Raw genomic sequence first — 19,400 nt, 5'->3', positions numbered from 1 at the left:
AAACAAATAAAAGGAGAGAAATAATAAAAATAAGAGCTGAAATCAATGAAATAGAAACCAAAAAAACCACACAATGATTCAATGAAAGAAAAAGTTGGTTCCTTGAAAAAATAAACAAGATTGACAGACCCCTGGCAAACTTGACTAAAATAAGGAGAGAAAAAACCCAAATTAGTAGAATCAGGAATGCAAATGGGGAGATAACAACAAACACCATGGAAGTCCAGGAAATCATCAGAGACTACTTCAAGAATCTATATTTAAATAAATTTGAAAATCTTAAAGAAATGGACAAATTTCTAGATACATATGATCATCCAAAACTGAACCAAGAGGACATTAATCACCTGAATAGATCTATAACACAAAATGAAATTGAGGCAGCAATCAAGAGTCTCCCAAAAAAGAAAAGCCCAGGACCTTATGCATTCTCTGCTGAATTCTATCAGTCCTTTAAAGAAGAACTGATACCAATCCTCCTTAAACTGTTCCACAAAATAGAAAGGGAAGGAAAACTGCCTAACACATTTTATGAAGCCAGTAGTACACTTATCCCAAAACCAGCCAAAGACACCTCTGAAAAGGAGAACTATAGGCCAATCTCCTTAAGGAACATTGATGCAAAAATCCTCAATAAAATAATGGCAAACCGAATTCAACAACACATCAAAAAGATTATTCACCACAACCAAGTAGGCTTCATCCCAGGAATGCAGGGGTGGTTCAACATACGAAAATCAATAAACATAATAAACCACATTAACAGAAGCAAAGACAAAAACCACTTGATCATCTCAATAGATGCAGAAAAAGCCTTTAATAAGATCCAACACTATTTCATGATAAAAGCTCTAAGAAAACTAGGAATAGAAGGAAAGTACCTCAACATTATAAAAGCTATATATGACAAACCTACAGCCAGCATTATACTTAACAGAGAAAAACCAAAACCATTCCCTCCAAAATCAGGAACCAGACAAGGATGCCCACTATCTCCACTCCTATTCAACATAGTACTGGAATTCCTAGCCAGAGCAATTAGGCAAGAAGAAGGAATAAAAGGAATACAAATAGGTAAAGAAACTGTCAAAATATCCCTATCTGCAGATGACATGATCCTATACCTTAAAGACCCAAAAAACTCTACTCAAAAGCTCCTAGACACCATCAATAGCTACAGCAAGGTAGCAGGATATAAAATCAACATAGAAAAATCATTAGCATTTCTATACACTAATAATGAACAAACTGAGAAAGAATATATGAAAACAATTCCACTTACAATAGCCTCAAAAAAAATCAAGTACTAAGGAGTAAACCTAACAAAGGATGTGAATGACCTCTACAAGGAAAACTATAAACTTCTGAAGAAAGAAATTCAGGAAGACTATAGAAAGTGGAGAGATCTCCCATGTTCATGGATTGGTAGAATCAACATAGTAAAAATGTCTATACTCACAAAAGTAATCTACAAGTTTAATGCAATTCCCATCAAAATTCCAATGACATTCATTAAAGAGATTGAAAAATCTACCATGAAATTTATATGGAAACACAAGAGGCCACAAATAGCCAAGGCAATACTCAGTCAAAAAAACAATGCTGGAGGTATCACGATACCTGACTTCAAACAATATTACAAAGCAATAACAATAAAAACAGCATGGTACTGGCACAAAAACAGACATGAGAACCATTGGAACAGAATAGAGGACCCAGATATGAAGCCACACAACTATAACCAACTTGTCTTTGACAAAGGCGCTAAAAATATACGATGGAGAAAAGACAGCCTCTTCAACAAAAGCTGCTGGGAAAACTGGTTAGCAGTCTGCAAAAAACTGAAACTAGATCCATGTATATCACCCTATACCAATATTAACTCAAAATGGATCAATGATCTTAATATCAGACCCCAACTCTAAAGTTGATACAGGGAAGAGTAGGAAATACTCTGGAATTAGAAGGTATAGGTAAGAACTTTCTCAATGGAACCCCAGCAGCACAGCAACTAAGAGTTAGCATAGATAGATGGGACTTCATAAAACTAAAAAGCTTCTGCTCAATAAAAGAAATGGTCTCTAAACTGAAGAGAACACCCACAGAGTGGGAGAAAATATTTGCCAGCTACACATCAGACAAAGGACTGATAACCAGAATATATAGGGAACTTAAAAAACTAAATTCTCCCAAAAGTAATGAACCAATAAAGAAATGGGCAAGTGAACTAAACAGAACTTTCTCAAAAGAAATTCAAATGGCCAAAAGCACATGAAAAAATGCTCACCATCTCTAACAATAAAGGAAATGCAAAATAAAACCACACTAAGATTCCACCTCACCCCTGTTAAAATAGCCATCATTAGTAACACCACTAACAACAGGTGTTGACAAGGATGCAGTGAAAAAGGAACCCTCTTACACTGTTGGTGGGAATGTAAACTAGTACAACCACTCTGGAAAAAAATTTGGAGGCTACTTAAAAAGCTAAACATTGATCTACCATTTGATCCAGCAATACCACTCTTGGGGATATACCCAAAAGACTGTGACACAGGTTACTCCAGAGGCACCTGCACACCCATGTTTATTGCAGCACTATTCATAATAGCCAAGTTATGGAAACAGCCAAGATGCCCCACTATTGATGAATGGATTAAGAAAATGTGGTATTTATACACAATGGAATTTTATGCAGCCATGAAGAAGAATGAAATGTTATCGTTCGCTGGTAAATGGATGGAATTAGAGAACATCATTCTGAGTGAGGTTAGCCTGTCCCAAAAGACCAAAAATCGTATGTTCTCCCTCATATGCGGAAGTTAGATCAAGGGCAAATACAACAAGGGGATTGGACTTTGATCACATGATAAAAGCGAGAGCACACAAGGAAGGGGTGAGGATAGGTAAGACACCTAAAAAACTAGATAGCATTTGTTGCCCTCAACGCAAAGTAAAGCAGATACTTTAAAGCAACTGAGGCCAATAGGAGAAGGGGACCAGGAACTAGAGAAAAGGTTAGATGAAGAAAAATTAACCTGGAAGTTAACACACACATGCACAGGAAATCAATGTGAGTCAATGCCCTGTATAGCTATCCTTATCTCAACCAGCAAAAACCCTTGTTTCTTCCTATTATTGCTTATACTCGCTCTTCAACAAAATTAGAGATAAGGGCAAAATAGTTTCTGCCAGCTATGGAGGGGTTTGGGGGGAGAGGGAGGGGGATAAGGGAGGGGGTGGGGGGAGGGGGGAGAAATGACCCAAACATTGTATGCACATATGAATGAATGAATAAATAAATAAATAAAAAGAACATAGACATGTAAGCTTTAGGATAAGAGGAGAAAATTCCCTGCTAGTGATTGGCCTTAGAGAATACAATATAATTCCCTAATTTCATGGCTTTTTCCAGTTTGGAGTTTCAGTCTTTCTGAGGTGTAAGATGAACACTGTTGGGGCAGGATGGCTCTGTCACAAAGTTGGATACCTGAAAAATGTTGTTTTCCCCATGATATACAGCTTAGAAAATCTTCACTACCACTCTCATGTGAAGACTGATGGGATGCTAATTTCCCGCAGATTCATTATCACCATGAAATGAAATTTTGGAACACGTCAGAGATAAATAAAATGTGCAAATGTAGAATTCAAGAAAAAAAAAGTTGCTAATGTGTAATGTGTCTTTTGTGTGTTCTGGCCATTCTTTTTGACACATGGTGTTGGTTTCTTTTAGTTTGGGGTGATGACAACCATGGTATTCTGTGACTATGCTGTCAGTCTGTTAGTTTTATTTCTGTAAAGGAGAAGCCCAGGATGAAATTATGCTGAGAATCAACTTTTGGGCCTCTGGGGCCCCTCTAGCCTGGCTTGTCCAAGAGTAGGCAAGGCACAGGAACTTCCAGGCTGCCTTCTGCAAGGCACAGTTTTGTAATGGGGGTGGGGTCGGGGGTGGGGATGGGAGACTGGTGACATATGATGATGTTCTCCAGAGGTTTAGTCAGGGAGCTTGGCAGACAATATCCAGTACTTTCTAGAGCCAACATCAGTGTCTTGAAAGAATTTAACTCTATGCTTAATTTTGAATTTGGCCCCAGATTTGTTACATATAATATTTAATTGAGTCACACATAGGCATGAATCTAGTTTTCTTCAAGAAGAATTTTGATTTGAAAAAAATCAGATCTGATCATTCCTCTTCTATCTTCCTTCTCTCTCTCTCTCTCTCTCTCTCTCTCTCTCTCTCTCTCTTTCTCTCTTCTCTCTCAGCATGCCACAGGTGGTAGGCACAGTGGTGGCAGGTGGCACAGCCATGTGATATCAAATAAGACTGTATTACAGGACAGGAATAGAATTCCCTTTTTAGTCCTCTTTCAGTTCTATTTAGATCAAGAAAAAAAAAATCCTCATTTGGGTGCAGGAAGGTCTCGAATACTTCCCCAGTGCTCAGAACCTTCTGTTAAAGGAAAAGACAGGCCCCAGGATCAGGCCTTTGCTAGACAACAGTATTTTAGTAGAATTTATTTTTATAGTTGTTTTCTGCTTATAGCAACTGATAGTTCTTTCCCATTAATTATAGCATTGTGAAGTTTTCATTTTAAACAAATATTTTGAAGTACAGATTTGTCAATTTAGAGAAAAATAAAGTTGATTGTAACACTGTACGTGGTAATGTAGACAAGACTGTCTTGGTGAGCACTTGTTAGAAAAAGAAAGGACTGTAAAGTCAGTCAGACTTGGAATTTGCACCTTTCTTCGGGCACTTCCTGGCTTTGTGACTTTGGAGAGATGAGTTCATCTCACTGAGCTTCAGTCGCCTTCATCTCAAAAGGGAGTGAACAGTGATAGGTGAATGCACGTCTTTGTATGGTGCTTTTAAAAATGGATATCCTCAGCAGGACACTGGTGGCTCACGTCTGTAATCCTAAGTACCTGAGAGGCTGAGATCAGGAAGATCACAGTTCAAGGCCAGCCTGGGAAAACAGTTCATGAGACCTCCACCTCCAAATAAAATGGAGCAAAATGGACTGGAGGTGTGGCTCAAATGGTAAAGAATCTGCTTTGCAAGTACAAAGCCTTGAGTTCAAACCCCAGTCCCACCACAAGAAAAAAAAGGTGTATTCACATGGTAATTCCTCCTCCCAAGCTCACAAACTCTGACTTACTCAGCTATGTCTGATTCCTACAGTGCCAAGCCAATAGTTGGAAACCATCCACCCTCCACCTTTCATGGTTGATTTACTTCCGTTTTCCCTTCTGTGATTCACAAAGCACCTAGGTCCACCTGTGCATCTTATGATATGTTAACTTGTCTGGAATCTCAAGTCTAAGATTGAAGTATGAAGGCTGTAATTCTTTCTTTAATTGTATTTCTCCTTGTGCTCTTCAGAGGATGGCTGTGGAATCTCTGGACCATCTGGACGTTCTGAGGTAGCCAACTGAATGGTACACCTTTCCCCGTTCGCATCTTCATTAGCACGTTGGCATTGTTCACAACATGTGGAACGCATTCACAATTTACGTGGCCATATGCTACCATCACATTTGGAAGTTCCATTTGTGGAATGGAGGTTTTATGGAAAACATTTTGGTACAGTGTCATGAATGTGCTTAGGAAGATCCATGTCGTGGATCATGACATGACAGCCCTGCCCCTATCATCATCATATGAATTTGCCTACTTGTTTAAAGTGCTTTCTATAGCATCTGACCATAAACATCCCCTTTTTGCTGTTATCAGTCATGAAAACAACTGCTGGTCCACCTTTATAGATTTGAGTGATAGTACATTTGATTAAACAAACACACCCAGTTAGTGTGTCTTATGCTCAAATAAACCTACCACTGTCCATTTTAATATTATGCAATAAACTCACTTTTCCAGCAAACTCAGAAATTGCAAGCAAAGCTCCATGTGGACCCAAGAGTGTATTCATTCCACATATGGCCAATCCCCTGAAGGAAGATGTTTGAATATAGCTGGCTTTTTTTTTTTAAAGTGGGTTAGCTAAGAGAAAATTTAATTCATATGCTAAAGTGTGTCAGGCAGCAGAGTTCCAGCATTCAGCTCAGCATTATCTTGAATTGTGGATTTAATCAAGTTCTTTTACTTAATCTGAATATTTGTTTTGAAAGCTAGCATCCTGCTTTAAGAAAAAGCCTCACCTTTTATTTCTTTGGGTGCATCCCCAGTTTTATGAGCTCTGATAAACAGCCAGCAAAGTGCATCTAATTCGGTTGCTCGAATAGTAAGGAGGAATCGGGAAGACCACATAGAGTGTTGCTTTCATTAAAATAGCTTAGTCCAAGAAGACATCTTCACCATACATTTGCATCTGTTCCAGTGTTATTTCCATTTTGCTTAGCTTAAATTAAAAAGGAATGTTATTAAAATGAAAACTTGTTTTTAGAAACGCGTACATACTTGCACATATACACATGTATCGAGTCAGTGTGTTGTGCTGAATGCTGTGTCACCTGACAGGTTTTGCATGTCTGACAGGGGAGAGCAGTTTGCTTTCCTCTCTTTGATACAAAGCCAGCACATGTAATAGAGTTTATCTGTTCAGAGCGGGCATCAGGTCTGATAGAATTATGCCTTATGTTGATGTGACCCTGGTTTTTATATCCCTGTAGTTTCTCATTCATTCATTTTTCAGATATAAATTAAAAGCGGAGAGTTTAGATTAGCTGTGCCAGGGCTCACATGGACTATGTGAAATGTAGTTTCTTTCATTCTTAGAACTTATTGAATCATCACAGAAATATAAATGACCTGCAGGAGTGTTCAGTCCTTGTGAGAATTCATTTCTGTCAAGACATAGGTAGTTGGCTGTGCTAGCAGATGAGGCTTGCAAACTTATTTTCCCCTTTTTCTTATTATTTATTTTGGAATTTTAATTCTGTTAGCAATGCAAAGGCTTTTTAAAGCAATAGTATCATGTTATCTTTACAGTCCTTCCATTGTGAATGTGATTTTTTTTTCATCTTTCTTTTTTTTTTCATTTTTCTTTTATTATTCATATGTGCATACAAGGCTTGGTTCATTTCTCCCCCCTGCCCCCACCCCCTCCCTTACCACCCACTCCGCCCCCTCCCTCTCCCCCCCCAATACCCAGCAGAAACTATTTTGCCCTTATTTCTAATTTTGTTGTAGAGAGAGTATAAGCAATAATAGGAAGGAACAAGGGTTTTTGCTGGTTGAGATAAGGATAGCTATACATGGCATTGACTCACGTAAATGTGATTAATGTTAAGTAAATTCTCCTACTAATACAACAAACATTTCTTCTTTTTCTCTTCCTCCTCCTCCCTGGCCTTCTTCTCCTCCTTCTCCTCCTCCTCCTCCTCCTTCTTCTGTGTTCTGTGTGCCTTATAAGAAGACATGAGCCAATCATCCAGATCTGCTGTCATTAAGGAAAAAGGTGAATAAAGATCATTTGACCATTTTGGATGCTATGGAGATGACTTCTATAAAACAATTTGAACTTGACTTTCTTGATTACTATAATCAGCAGCAGAACTTAGTATTAAGTTGAACTATTTAAACGTGTTAATATTTTCTGTTTTGTTCTATTAAAAGCAGCAATTTCATATGTTTTAACTTAATATCCATATTTGTTGAGTACCTCTTAGCCACAATCTGCATTCCGTACATGAGTAAGCTCTATTAATGGAAGCAACGGTACCTTGGGAAAGTGCTGTTGAAGGAAGGCATGCTGGCATGGATGTCATCAGGAGTTGGGGATTTCTTAGCATGGATGATGGGATAAAGGGAACTGGGCACCAGAGGTACATATGGAATTTGTATTTAACATTTTCTAATCACCGTGAAAACACCTCAATCAATAGTAAGAATCACAAACTTTATTTGCATACAATATGAATACTGAATAGAGCTGATAATTATTTTATTACAAAGCACATTTGCAGATTAACTCTACAAACCTGGAGAATATGAGAATAAAAGGCCAGAATCCAGGATAACAAGCAAAACTCTTAGAAGAGCACTAGGACCAGGCCAGCCATTGGTAGCTCACGCCTATCATCCTAACTATTAGAAGATGAGGCAGAGATCAGGAGGTTCAAAGACAGTGCAGGCAGAACAAATAATTCGTGAGACCCTATCAGAAAACCTCATCACAATAAAAGGGGCTGGCAGAGTGGTTCAAGCAGTAGAGCACCTGAATTCAAACCCCAGCACTGCCAAAAAAGAAAAAAAAAGCACTAAGATTAGTTCTGCTTGACCCTTGAACTGACTTCTCACAGTGAACACTGTTAGCCAGAGGGACCAGAGGCAGGGAACCAAGGGGCCAACTGTAGCTCTGTCTTGGTCCATGTCACCACGTGTGCTCAGCAATGCTCAGAAAGTCTGGTTGCATGCTGTGCAGAGTTGACCGAACAGTTCCTTCAGATGTGAGACTGCTGACAGTAGCACTGACAGCCCATTCCTAATCTTGAATAACTCAGGATGTGCAGGGAAATGGAAGCCCCATGAAACTCCAATACTCAAGGTTCCACTCATCCAGCCTTCACTCCCAGTCCATCAATTTTGTAACTGAATTCGGGCTCTAATCTGCCTGTTCTTCCATTATAAAAGACCAATTAAAAGCAATATGAAGCCCATGATTTTTAAATTTTATTCCATCATTTTTCCTAGAATATGGCAGATTCATGTTCAGTTCTCCCCAGGAGCCTCAAGAAAATCTGGAATATATGCTAGAATTGTAGCTATCGTTTTAGACTTTGTGGCTTCTACTAAATGATTCACAAAGAACACCCCCAAAATAGGAATCTAAGAAAATAGCTGAATGCTGTACTTACTTGTGGCTTCTGGGCCAGGAGTTGGCCTTCCACATCGGAAATAACCTGGTTCTCTCCCTCTTATTTGCCTCTCCTGGGTGGGTGGGTCCCCAACCCACCTTCCCTCTCAACCACCAGTGTCTGGTATGACAGCAACTCTCAGGCCAGAACAGGAGCTGTAATTCACCCCTGCCCACTCAGCCTTCACAGAATTAGGTGTTCCTTGTCCTCACTTTTAAAGCACATTATTCATATCTCTCTTGGTCAACAGCAAGGCCTCATACAGATTTTCTGTGTAAAAAAGTCGGAGTCAACTTCCCCTACTAGACTATGAGCAGAAGGAAGGCAGGAGTCTGACCTTTGTTTCTCTCCAGTACCTATGAGTGCCAAGCCATTCCAAATCAGCACCTCTCAATAAATGTTCATTGGCTAAAGGACAAATGAGTGGATAAGTATCCTTGTTTTAGACATTGTGAAATTCATGGACAAATTTCAAAGTGTATATATGAGAAATTGGCAACACACTTCAGAGCAAGGTGAGCATGAAGAACTTTTTCCACCTTAAAATCACCTAGTAGTTATCACAGTTATTTGGATTAAGCCTGAAATCCTTCACATGGTCTATGCAGTTTTCTCCTTGTTCCAATCACCACTTACCATTCCAGCCTCTTTTATTTCTTCTTCTTCATTATCATCTTCATCTCCATGCTTCAACCACACACAGCTCATCCTTAAAGAAGTGTTACTTGTCTTCCCTGCTCACCAGTCTAGGTCAACTCTGTCTTTCATGTACTTTAATATCTCTATATTGCTGAACTTCAGAAGACATATTGCAGTTGAGATTTAATGTTTATTTTTTATCATTAAGCAATGTACCAGTTACTTGTTGACATAATAAGGCTATGTAATAAAACAGCACAAAATCTCAGGGGCAGTCAACAAGAAGTGTTTACTGTTCATCTATCTGGGGTCAGGCAGCTGCTGTTCTGGGTTGGAAGGGTGGGACCCATGCACAGATTTGGGGGTAGGCTGGCTGGTGGATGATCTCGGCAGGGCTTGGTTGAGTGACTGGGACATGTGTGTAATACATCTAGCACCCTGCAGAAGGCTCTCTCAAGCATACTCTTACTAAAGGGCAGACATGCAGGAGGACACATGAAAGACCCCTGGAGGACCAGGCACACTATCACTTTTGACTCACTCTGTCGGCTAGAGTAAGTCACATGGACAAGTCTAGAGTCCACGTGGAAGGTCACTGCAGAGTTACTGGCAAATGAAATGTTTATAGAGAGAGGTGAAGACAAGAGCCATTTTGCTTTCTACCACAGTGGTGCAGAGCTCAATCGAAGACAATTCTATGCTTCTTTTAACTGCCATTATACTGTTAGTACCTAACAAGGTGCTTGACACATAGTGGGTGATAAATATTTCTTAAACAAAGGAAGGGCAGAATATATGAAATGGGATTAATTTGATGCTTTTGTCTCAGAACCTAAGGAGGATTACAGTTTGAAGCCAGCCTGGGCAAAAAAAGTTAGTGAGACCCAGTCTTAACAAACAAGCTAGGGCATAGCAATACATGTTTGTAACCCCAGCTACATGGGATGCAAAGGTAGGAGGATTGTGCTCTAAGGCTGGCCCCAAGAAAAACAGAAGACCCTATCCAAAAAAATAACTAAAGCAAAAAGTGATAGAGTGCCTGCCTAGCAAGTACAAGGACCTGAGTTAAAACCACAGTGTTGCGCCACCCGCACCCCCACTTCAAAAAAAAGAGAGTCTAGAGAAATGTTCTCTTTTGAAGAAGCTTCATATCTTAAAGAAGATAATTGTCATCCATTTTTTTTCGAATTCTTAATTCTCCCCAAAACAGCTGTTTTCAATTCGGGGTTAGCTTTATTCTCCATTGATCCATTTCCCTTTCTATCCTTGGTGCCAGAAGTGGGATGTGTTTGAAAAAGAATTTCAAATGAAAAGTATAAAACACAAGTTGCATGAGTGAAGGGGTGAAAGTTTAATATTGGGTATAGGTGAAAAGTAAGAATAGTTTTCAAAAGTTTGGGCAAAGGCTGCAGGCTTTATCTTTGTCCATTTGTGTTGCTATCACAAAATACTACAGACTGGGTTATTTGTAAAGGACAGAAATTTATTTCTCACAGTTCTGGAGCCTGGGAAGTCCAAAGTCAAGGTGCTAGTAGGATTGGCACCTTGTACCCCTCTGCTGCTTCCTCTGGAGAAGTGGCAGACCAGAAGAGCAAGAAGCATCCTTTAACCTCAAGCCTACATTATAAGGACTTAATCCCTTGTATGATGGCAGAGCACTCCCAAAGACTATCTTTCCTAATACTGTTGCATTGGGGATTAAGTTTTAATATGAATTTTGGAGGGGACCTCATTTCAAACCATTGTAGGCTTCCATGCAACAGCAAGCCTTCCTAGAAGGCTAAGAGGACACTGATGAGGTTTTCAAATAGCTGTATTCCTCAAAACTGGGAAAACAAAACAAATATTTTGAGTGCAGTTACTTCTGGAACATGAAATCCTGAAAGGTCCCTGAGGATATGAAACATAAGTAAGCAGTTAGGTAAGAGGGAAAGAAGGAAGGAAGGAAGGGAAGGGAAGGAGGAAAGGAAGAAAAGTAGGAAAAAAGAAAGAATATGAAGAAGAAAAGGAGGGAAGGAAGAGGGAAAAGAAGAAAAAGGAAGGGAGGGAAGGAAAGAATTGTCTAGAACATTGAGCAGTGAATGAGTTTTATAGTCAGAGAGTAGTAATGGAGTTGAAGGATGCTGATTCAAATGCTGTTAGGAAATCCTGTGAGTATGATGACAGTTCGATTGGAAAATGTAATTTGGTATCTTTGTTAAAGAAATCTATTCTCTGATTATGTCTTCACTTAAAAAACATGACTTCCTTTCTTTGGGGATAATATTCATAATACTCGACATAGGGACTAGCCATAGTCATGCCATAGAGAAGATTCTAAAGACCTCAGTTGAGCAAAATGACATCCTATGGTTGTTAAACAGCAGAAGGGTCTGGGGGTTTCTAGGGATGGGGTAGGGCAGCTGGGTAGTGACTGGGCAGGAGGTGGGCAGTTCTAGTTTGGGGGCTGACATCCCACCCACTGGGTAAGAATCATTTCCATTTTCTAATACTGCCACAACCATGCCATCTCTGCTTATCTCTTGACCTTATTGAACTGAGCACCACACAGCCCATCCTTGACTAGAACTGTCAACACCAGCAGTTCTGAAGGACTTCAGAGAAGAGGAAGATGAATGCCAGGACAAGAGATAAGAAGCTGTTAAGATTTAGACAGGCAAATGGTGTCAGTACTCCAGTCAGGAGACGGAGCAAGAGGGAAAAAATGTGGGAATGAGCTTGACGGTGGTAAGTATAGTGAGAAAACCACCTTGGCTAGAAAATGCTTTCCACTGATATAGTGAGAGAAGAAAGAGCATCTATGAGACAAATAACTTTTAATGTGAAAGAACGAATGTTTTGCCCCCAAAGATTAGCAACAAGAAAAACATTTCCAATCTTTTCACTCTCATTCAACATTGTATTGGAGGTGCTAGCCAGAGCAACTAGAGAAGAAAAGAAAAAAAAGACACCTAGATTGGAAAGGAAGAAGTGAAATATATCTCTATTTGTAGAAGACATTGTCTTGTATGTAGAAAATCCCGAGAAATCCACACAAAAACTAGAATAAACAAGTTTAGCAAGATGGTAAAATCCAAGATCAATATACAAAAACCAATTACATTTCTGTATATTAGCAATGAACATCCTGAAAATGAAATTAAGAAAACAATTGCAGTTACAGTAGATTAAAAAGAGTGAAGAGGGCTGGTAGAGTGGCTCAAGTGTTACAGTACCTCCTTTGCAAGTGTGAAGTCCTGAGTTCAAATGCCAGTACCACCAAAAAAAAAGTAAATAAAATCCTTAGAAATAAATTTAACAAAAAAAATACAAAAATTCATACATTGAAAACTACAAAATACCATGCAAAGAAATCAAAGAAGACTTAGGTTAATGGGAAGACAGTTCGTGGTCATGAATTAGAACACTTAATATTGCGATGTCAATCTCCCCAACTGATCTTCTCATCCAGTGTATCTCCATCAAAATCCTTGCTGGCTTCTTTGCATGCAGACAAGCTGGCCCTAAAACTCACACTGAAATGCAAGGGACTCAGAATAGGCAAAGCAACTTTGAAAAAGAACAGATTTGGAGAACTCATACTTCCTAATTTCAAAACAGCCCTAAAACATTGGAAGAAAAGAAAGGAATAAATCAACATGACTTTACACTAGGTGATAGTTTCTCAATATGACAACAAAAGCATAAGGGACAAAAGAAAAATAGGCAAATTGGACTTCATCCAAATTTAAAATATTAATGCTTCAAAGGACTCTATCAAGAAAGGGAAAGGCTAACCCAAGGAATGGGAGAAGATAGTTGCAAATTTATAGCTGATAAGGGTCTAGTCTCCAGAATATATAAGGAACTCATAAAATTCAATGATAAAAGATAACCCAATTAAAAAATATGTTGAGTTGGGGATATAACTCAGTGTTAGATTGCTTGCCTAGCATAAGGCCCTGAGTTTGATCCCTGGCACCACAAGACAAACAAACAAACAAAAAACAAAAGATTTGAACAGTCATTTCTCCAGAGAAGATATAGAAATAACCAATAAGCACATGAAAATTTTTTCAACATTATCAACCTTTGGAATAATAAGAATCAAAGCTATATGGCTATAATAAAAAAGACTGTTGACACGGATGTGGAGAAATTGAAGCACTCACTTTGCTGGTGGGAATCTGAAATATTATGGCCATTTCATTTCTCAAAATGTTAAACATAGAGTTACTCTATTAACAAGCAATTCCAAAGTTGAAAACATATGTCTGCATAAAAATTTGTTCACAAACGTTCATGACAACATTTTTTTTTCTTTTATTATTCATATGTGCATACAAGGCTTGGTTCATTTCTCCCCCCTGCCCCCACCCCCTCCCTTACCACCCACTCCACCCCCTCCCTCTCCCCCGCCCAATACCCAGCAGAAACTGTTTTGCCCTTATTTCTAATTTTGTTGTAGAGAGAGTATAAGCAATAATAGGAAGGAACAAGGGTTTTTGCTGGTTGAGATAAGGATAGCTATACAGGGCATTGACTCACATTGATTTCCTGTGCGTGGGTGTTACCTTCTAGGTTAATTCTTTTTGATCTAACCTTTTCTCTAGTACCTGTTCCCCTTTTCCTATTGGCCTCAGTTGCTTTAAGGTATCTGCTTTAGTTTCTTTGCGTTAAGGGCAACAAATGCTAGCTAGTTTTTTAGGTGTCTTACCTATCCTCACCCCTCCCTTGTGTGCTCTCGCTTTTATCATGCATGACAACATCATTCATACTAGCCAAAAAGTGGGAACAACTCAAATGTCCATCAACTGATGAATGGATAAGTAAAATGTGGTATGCCCATACAATGGAATATTTATTAGTTGACAATAAAAATGAATGAAGTATTAATATATGCTACAATATGTATGAGCCTTGAAAATATGTTAAGGGAAAGAAGCCAGGTACAAAGAGCCACATATGGTTTTGTTCTATTTATATGAAATGTCCAAAGAAGACACAAAGTAGATTTCCAGAGCTGGGAGAATAGATGAAGAATAACTGTTAGTGAGTATGGGATTGTTTTGAGAGTGATGAAAATGTTCTAAATAAGATATCAGTGACTCTGTGGATATACTAAAAACAACTGAATTGTATATGTTAACAGGTAATATTATGACATGTCAATTCTATTTCTGTGGAGCTTATAAAAATATAACTTGTAAGATAATATGATACAAGGCTGTATTTTGGAGCAAAATACTTGGGCTAGAGTTTGTGTAATGATCTTGAGTTGAGTCTTATTAAGTTGTAGTTATCAAAATGTAAGGGGACACGGGTGCCTTACGCCTATAATCCTTGCTACTCAGGAGGCAGAGATCAGGAGGATCAAGGTTCAAAGCCAGCCCAGGCAAATAGTTCACGAGACCCTATTTTGAAAAATCCCATCACAAAAAATGGGCTGGTGGAGTGGCTCAAGCAGTAAGAGCACTCTGCTGAGCAAACATGAGGCCCTGAGTTCAAACCCCAGTGCTACCAAGGTGGGGGAGGGAAAGGAGGAGGAGTCAGTAGAGAAAAAGGAGCTAAAAGACCAGAAGAGAAGATGAAGGGGAAGAACGGAAAATAATCCCGTTGTTAGACTGGAAACTTTGACTCCATTTATGAAACTTTGGAACCTGCAGTTAAAGTTGGGTTTTGGTAGAACGTGCCAACTTGAGTTTTAGACTTGATTTTATGGTGATGGCAAGACTTAAAAGTGTCTTGTAGTCATTAAAAAACATTAGCTAAAAATAAAAAGAACTAAAGTACAAGTATGGATCATGGCAGGAGATACCCATTTAAGAGCACTTGCTTAGAAGGGAATGTTTGAACTCAGTGACAATTGTGCACAATTCTGCAAAACAAGTGCGGGTGACTTGGAGAGGCAAGCTGACTTACAGAGTGAGGCAAGAGGTCATTCCTCATTGCCTCTGTATGGCTGGGAAGGTGGCTCACTCCAGCCTTTGCCTGAGTCTATCCTTCTTTACCCCTCAGCTTGGTACAATGACAGGTCATCTGTCCGCTCTGTCACTAGGTGGATGAGGCCTTCTTATACTATGTCTCAGCCTGTTTTGAACAACTTCTATAACATATTCTAACAGTGTTGCTTTAGCTCAAAGAGCTCCAGAAATAACAATGGCAAGCATTTGGAAATTGTTTCGTCTAAGCGCATTCTCCAAATTTTACTAGCTTTATTTTTATTCATCTATGGAATATATCTTTTTGTTTTCCTCTCCAGGAAATCGACCATATGCCGGTATTCCTGGGAGGACTTAAATCTTTCCTTTATAAACTTCCTTGGATTTCCAAATCCCTAATCTCCACTAGTTATTTTATTCCTTTCCATAGAGAATCTGATATTGTGTTTTAAAAAAATGTGGAGAGCAACTGAGTAATTTGAAAGCTGCTCTAAATATTGACAGTGACACAGTTACTAAGCTTTGGGCTCCAAAATAGTTCCTTGGACAAGGAAGTGGCTTTTGTGGCTTGGTAGGATCATGGCGTGAAGGCTGAAGTCTTAGGTCAGAATTGGAGGGAAGTTGATGGCAAATGGGCCTCGGTTATTTGACCGCTGAGGCTGGTAAGAAGCAGCCCATGGATGTAATTATGAGCCCAGAGGGCTTTCTTTGCTGAGTTAGGTTCTCACTTGGAGAAAGTTAGATTTTTGTCTGGAAATATTTTTAGGTACTTCTTTTCTCAGAAATTTTAAAAATAAAATAGATTTTAAATATAAGCTAAGTTATCTATAGCATTTCAACTATTTCACAGCAGTAAGTCATTGAGTATAAAGCCGTCTCAGTGTCTACATCCAATCATTTAACATGTTCTGGTAAATTTTACCTAAAAAAAAAAAATGCATCTCTAATCCATTCACTTCTCACCATCTTCATTGATTGCACTGATGTTCAGGCAACAAGTTTTCTCTGCCCCGTATCACTGCAGTGGTCTTTGTGTGTGTGTGTGTGTGGTACTGGGGTTTGAACTCAGGGTCTACACCTTGAACCACTCCCCAACCCCTTTTTTTGTGATAGGTTTTTTTCGAGATAGGGCATCACAAACTATTTGCCCAGGCTGGCTTTGAACCATGATCCTTCTAATCTCTGCCTCCCGAGTGGCTAGGATTACAGGTGTGAGCCACCAGTGCCCAGCTTGCAGTGGTCTTTAACAGGGTCCTGTTCCACCGTAACAGCACTCTAACTCGCTCTTTGCACAGAAGGCAGAGTTATTCTGCTTAACTTGTTTACTGTGAAGATTTTCAAGCATGTACCAGTGGACAAGGGGGACGTGGACTCGCATGCACGGTCACTCAGTTTACCAGTTTTCATTCATTTATGTCCAGTCTGTTTTATTTATAACCCTTCTCTTCCCTGCCTCCTCTAGTGTTTCTGATACGACGAGTCGCAGACCCCATATCATCTCACCCCTGAACATTTCAATATATCTACTTACTTTTTGAAACTTTTTAGTTCTTAAGGTTTTTTTTAGTTGCTTTTTTAAAAAACATGTAGGACTGTTGGAGCGGCTCAAGTGGTAAAGCACCAGCTAGGCAGGTGCAAAGCTCTAAATTCAAACCTCAGTCCCACCAAAAAAATTAATTTCTTAATGTCATCAAATATTTTTAAAAGTGTGTTTCTGAGTGTGAATCTCATATTTTTTTTATTTTTTTGAGGCAGGGTCTCATTATGTAGCTCGTGATCCTTCTACCTCAACCTCCCAGGTGCTGGGATTGCAGGTGTGTGCCACCACACCTGACTTCATGGTCCTAATTTTTTTGGGAATTTTTTGTTTTTGCTTTTTTGTTTTTGCTGTACTAGGGCTTGAACTCAGGACCTACACCTTAAGCCACTCAGGAGCCCTGTTTTGTGGAGGATTTTTTTGAGATAGGGTCTCACAAACTATCTGCCAGGCTGGCTTCGAACTGCGATCCTCCTAATCTCTGCCTCCTGAGTAGCTAGGATTACAGATATGAGCCACCAACACCTGGCTAATTTTTATCATTCATAAACACAGAATGAATTCCTGGTCCACATGTGCCCTGCACAACTTGCTTTTCCCCTCAAGTTTTTTCATCACAGTCTGTGTTTCATCACAGTCTGCCTTTTTATTGAAATTTGAATTAAAATGAAAATTTGAAGTTTGTTGCCATTTATTGTTGCCCTAGGGTTTTTGTCTTTGGTGTCCCCTCTGCCTGGCACCCTTTTCAATGTTGTACCTCGTTGGCTCGTTGGTCTTCATCCTGAAATGAGGCCTCATGTAGGTCTCCTCTGACCACTTTTCTTGGGGTCTGCTCGCCCCATCATTGCTCCTGTTTAATTCCTTTGTAGCATCCATCACAAGCTGTAACTCTTCTCATGTATTTAGTAATCATTTTCCGAAGCATGCTCGCTCCCTGAAAGTGTTAATGGCAACGGTGCAGTCTGTGATCAGAAGACTTCCACAGTCTTTGTGTCCCTCGTAGAAGAATCCATAGCAGGACACGTGGGTGCAAATGGAGGTTATTAAAGCTAGGGAAGGGAATTAAAAAAGGATGCATGGTGAGCCCAGGTGGAATCTGGAAGTAGAGAGAGCATGTTCTCTTTTCCAGGTGCTTTTCCAACTTGTGCTAACCTATGGGAAGGAAAGAACCAGGTGATTCCCCTCCAAAAAATAATCAACGAGTGGGGAGGGCATGGGTGGTTCCTGGGTCAGGTAAGGGTATTTCGAGGGCCAGGACATGGTCAATCTGAAATGTAATATGAAGTTATATATTGTCTATGAGTCCTGAACTTTCCCTAACTCTAGCCTGCCTCAAAAGCAGGATCTTTTCATTCCATACTCCACCGAATGCCAGAGCTCACACAGCTCATCGTGGTTGCTTTTCTCTTTTTGAATGAACACAAACCCCCTGAGTCTACATACCCTGACCTGTGTGAGTGGGAGAGAGGAATGAGCTACGTGACTGTAGGAATCCTTCTAGGTTTTTGATGTGTTCTCTGAGGACACAGACCAGGATGTAGATCATTCCATGTAATGCTTCCTGACTTCCTGCCAGGGCCTGGCCATGGAGGCTGGCTGGAGGCTGCCTACTTTAGAGTCAGGCCAGGCCCAGGGCTGGGAGTTGAGCCGGCCTGTTGATTATGGTCACAGGAGTTGGTGTAGGGAGAGCATTTCTGGGGTGGTGGGGTGGGGTAGCTAGGTGGGCTTATAGGTTTAGGGTGGAACATTCTGGTGAGTGTATACTACAAGGGTTCCCAAATTTTATGACCCTTAAGAACTTAAAGGACTGGAATTTCCTGTCTCTCCACAGGGTTCTAAAATACCCCTTTCCTCTCAAATTTCACTTTCTTCTTCTGGAAATCTCACCAATTTGAGAATTATTTCAAAGCCTTCTCTTTTCACAATTAAATACTTTGGGCATGGTTGAGAAGATTATGAGTGTTTTTCACCTTTGTGTGAATTACTTGACTGAACTCCTTACTTCCTAACTTGTAGGTATCCACATTGCATGAGCTGAGGAGAGTCAAGCGGAAAGGGGGCAGTTTTGGAGCTTGGGTTCTTGGGTGGACTGGATTAGGGCAGGCCTTCCTCAGCATAGTAGACTTCCAGGGCAGGCAAAGGTGGCATGGGTTCCCCAGGGCAGAGACAGAGGGACCAGTTCAGCCAATCCTAAATTTTCAGTTAATTCCCATAATGATAGATGTTTAAACTTTTACCCAAGCTCATGTTCATGAACCTGATGTTTGTTACCAGTAAGAGAGAACAGACCAGATCCAAATACACTAAGGACTGTGCTCCTGACAGCAGAAAGACAAGGCCCACAGTATGGGATTGGTGTGCAGCCTCATCCAGTCATGCTTAGGGCAGCCTCATTTACCTAGAAATGCTCCCGGAAGAACTGTGGCCTCCTCTCCTCCCTAGACCAGATGGAAAGAGAGACTGATCTCCAGGGAAGACAA

The 19,400-nt window shown here is 39.9% G+C and overlaps 1 protein-coding gene across 6 annotated transcripts in view; it reads left to right on the top strand.

Moving 5' to 3' along the window:
• Mcc (MCC regulator of WNT signaling pathway) overlaps positions 1–19,400 on the top strand; it is a 437,017-nt gene that overhangs the window by 156,663 nt on the left and 260,954 nt on the right. The window contains exon 3 of one of the 6 annotated variants that reach the window (XM_074058876.1): positions 5,390–5,430. The exons of the other annotated variants lie outside the window; for them this stretch is intronic. Within the exon in view, the coding sequence (XP_073914977.1) occupies positions 5,390–5,430 (41 nt within the window). The remainder of the gene's footprint in view (positions 1–5,389; positions 5,431–19,400) is intronic. 6 annotated transcript variants of the gene reach the window in all.

Source organism: Castor canadensis, chromosome 16 (assembly GCF_047511655.1).
Source record: "Castor canadensis chromosome 16, mCasCan1.hap1v2, whole genome shotgun sequence".
Taxonomy (NCBI): Eukaryota; Metazoa; Chordata; class Mammalia; order Rodentia; family Castoridae; genus Castor; species Castor canadensis.
Note: the sequence above shows the minus strand (reverse complement) of the source record. Positions and strands in the feature narration are given on the sequence as shown.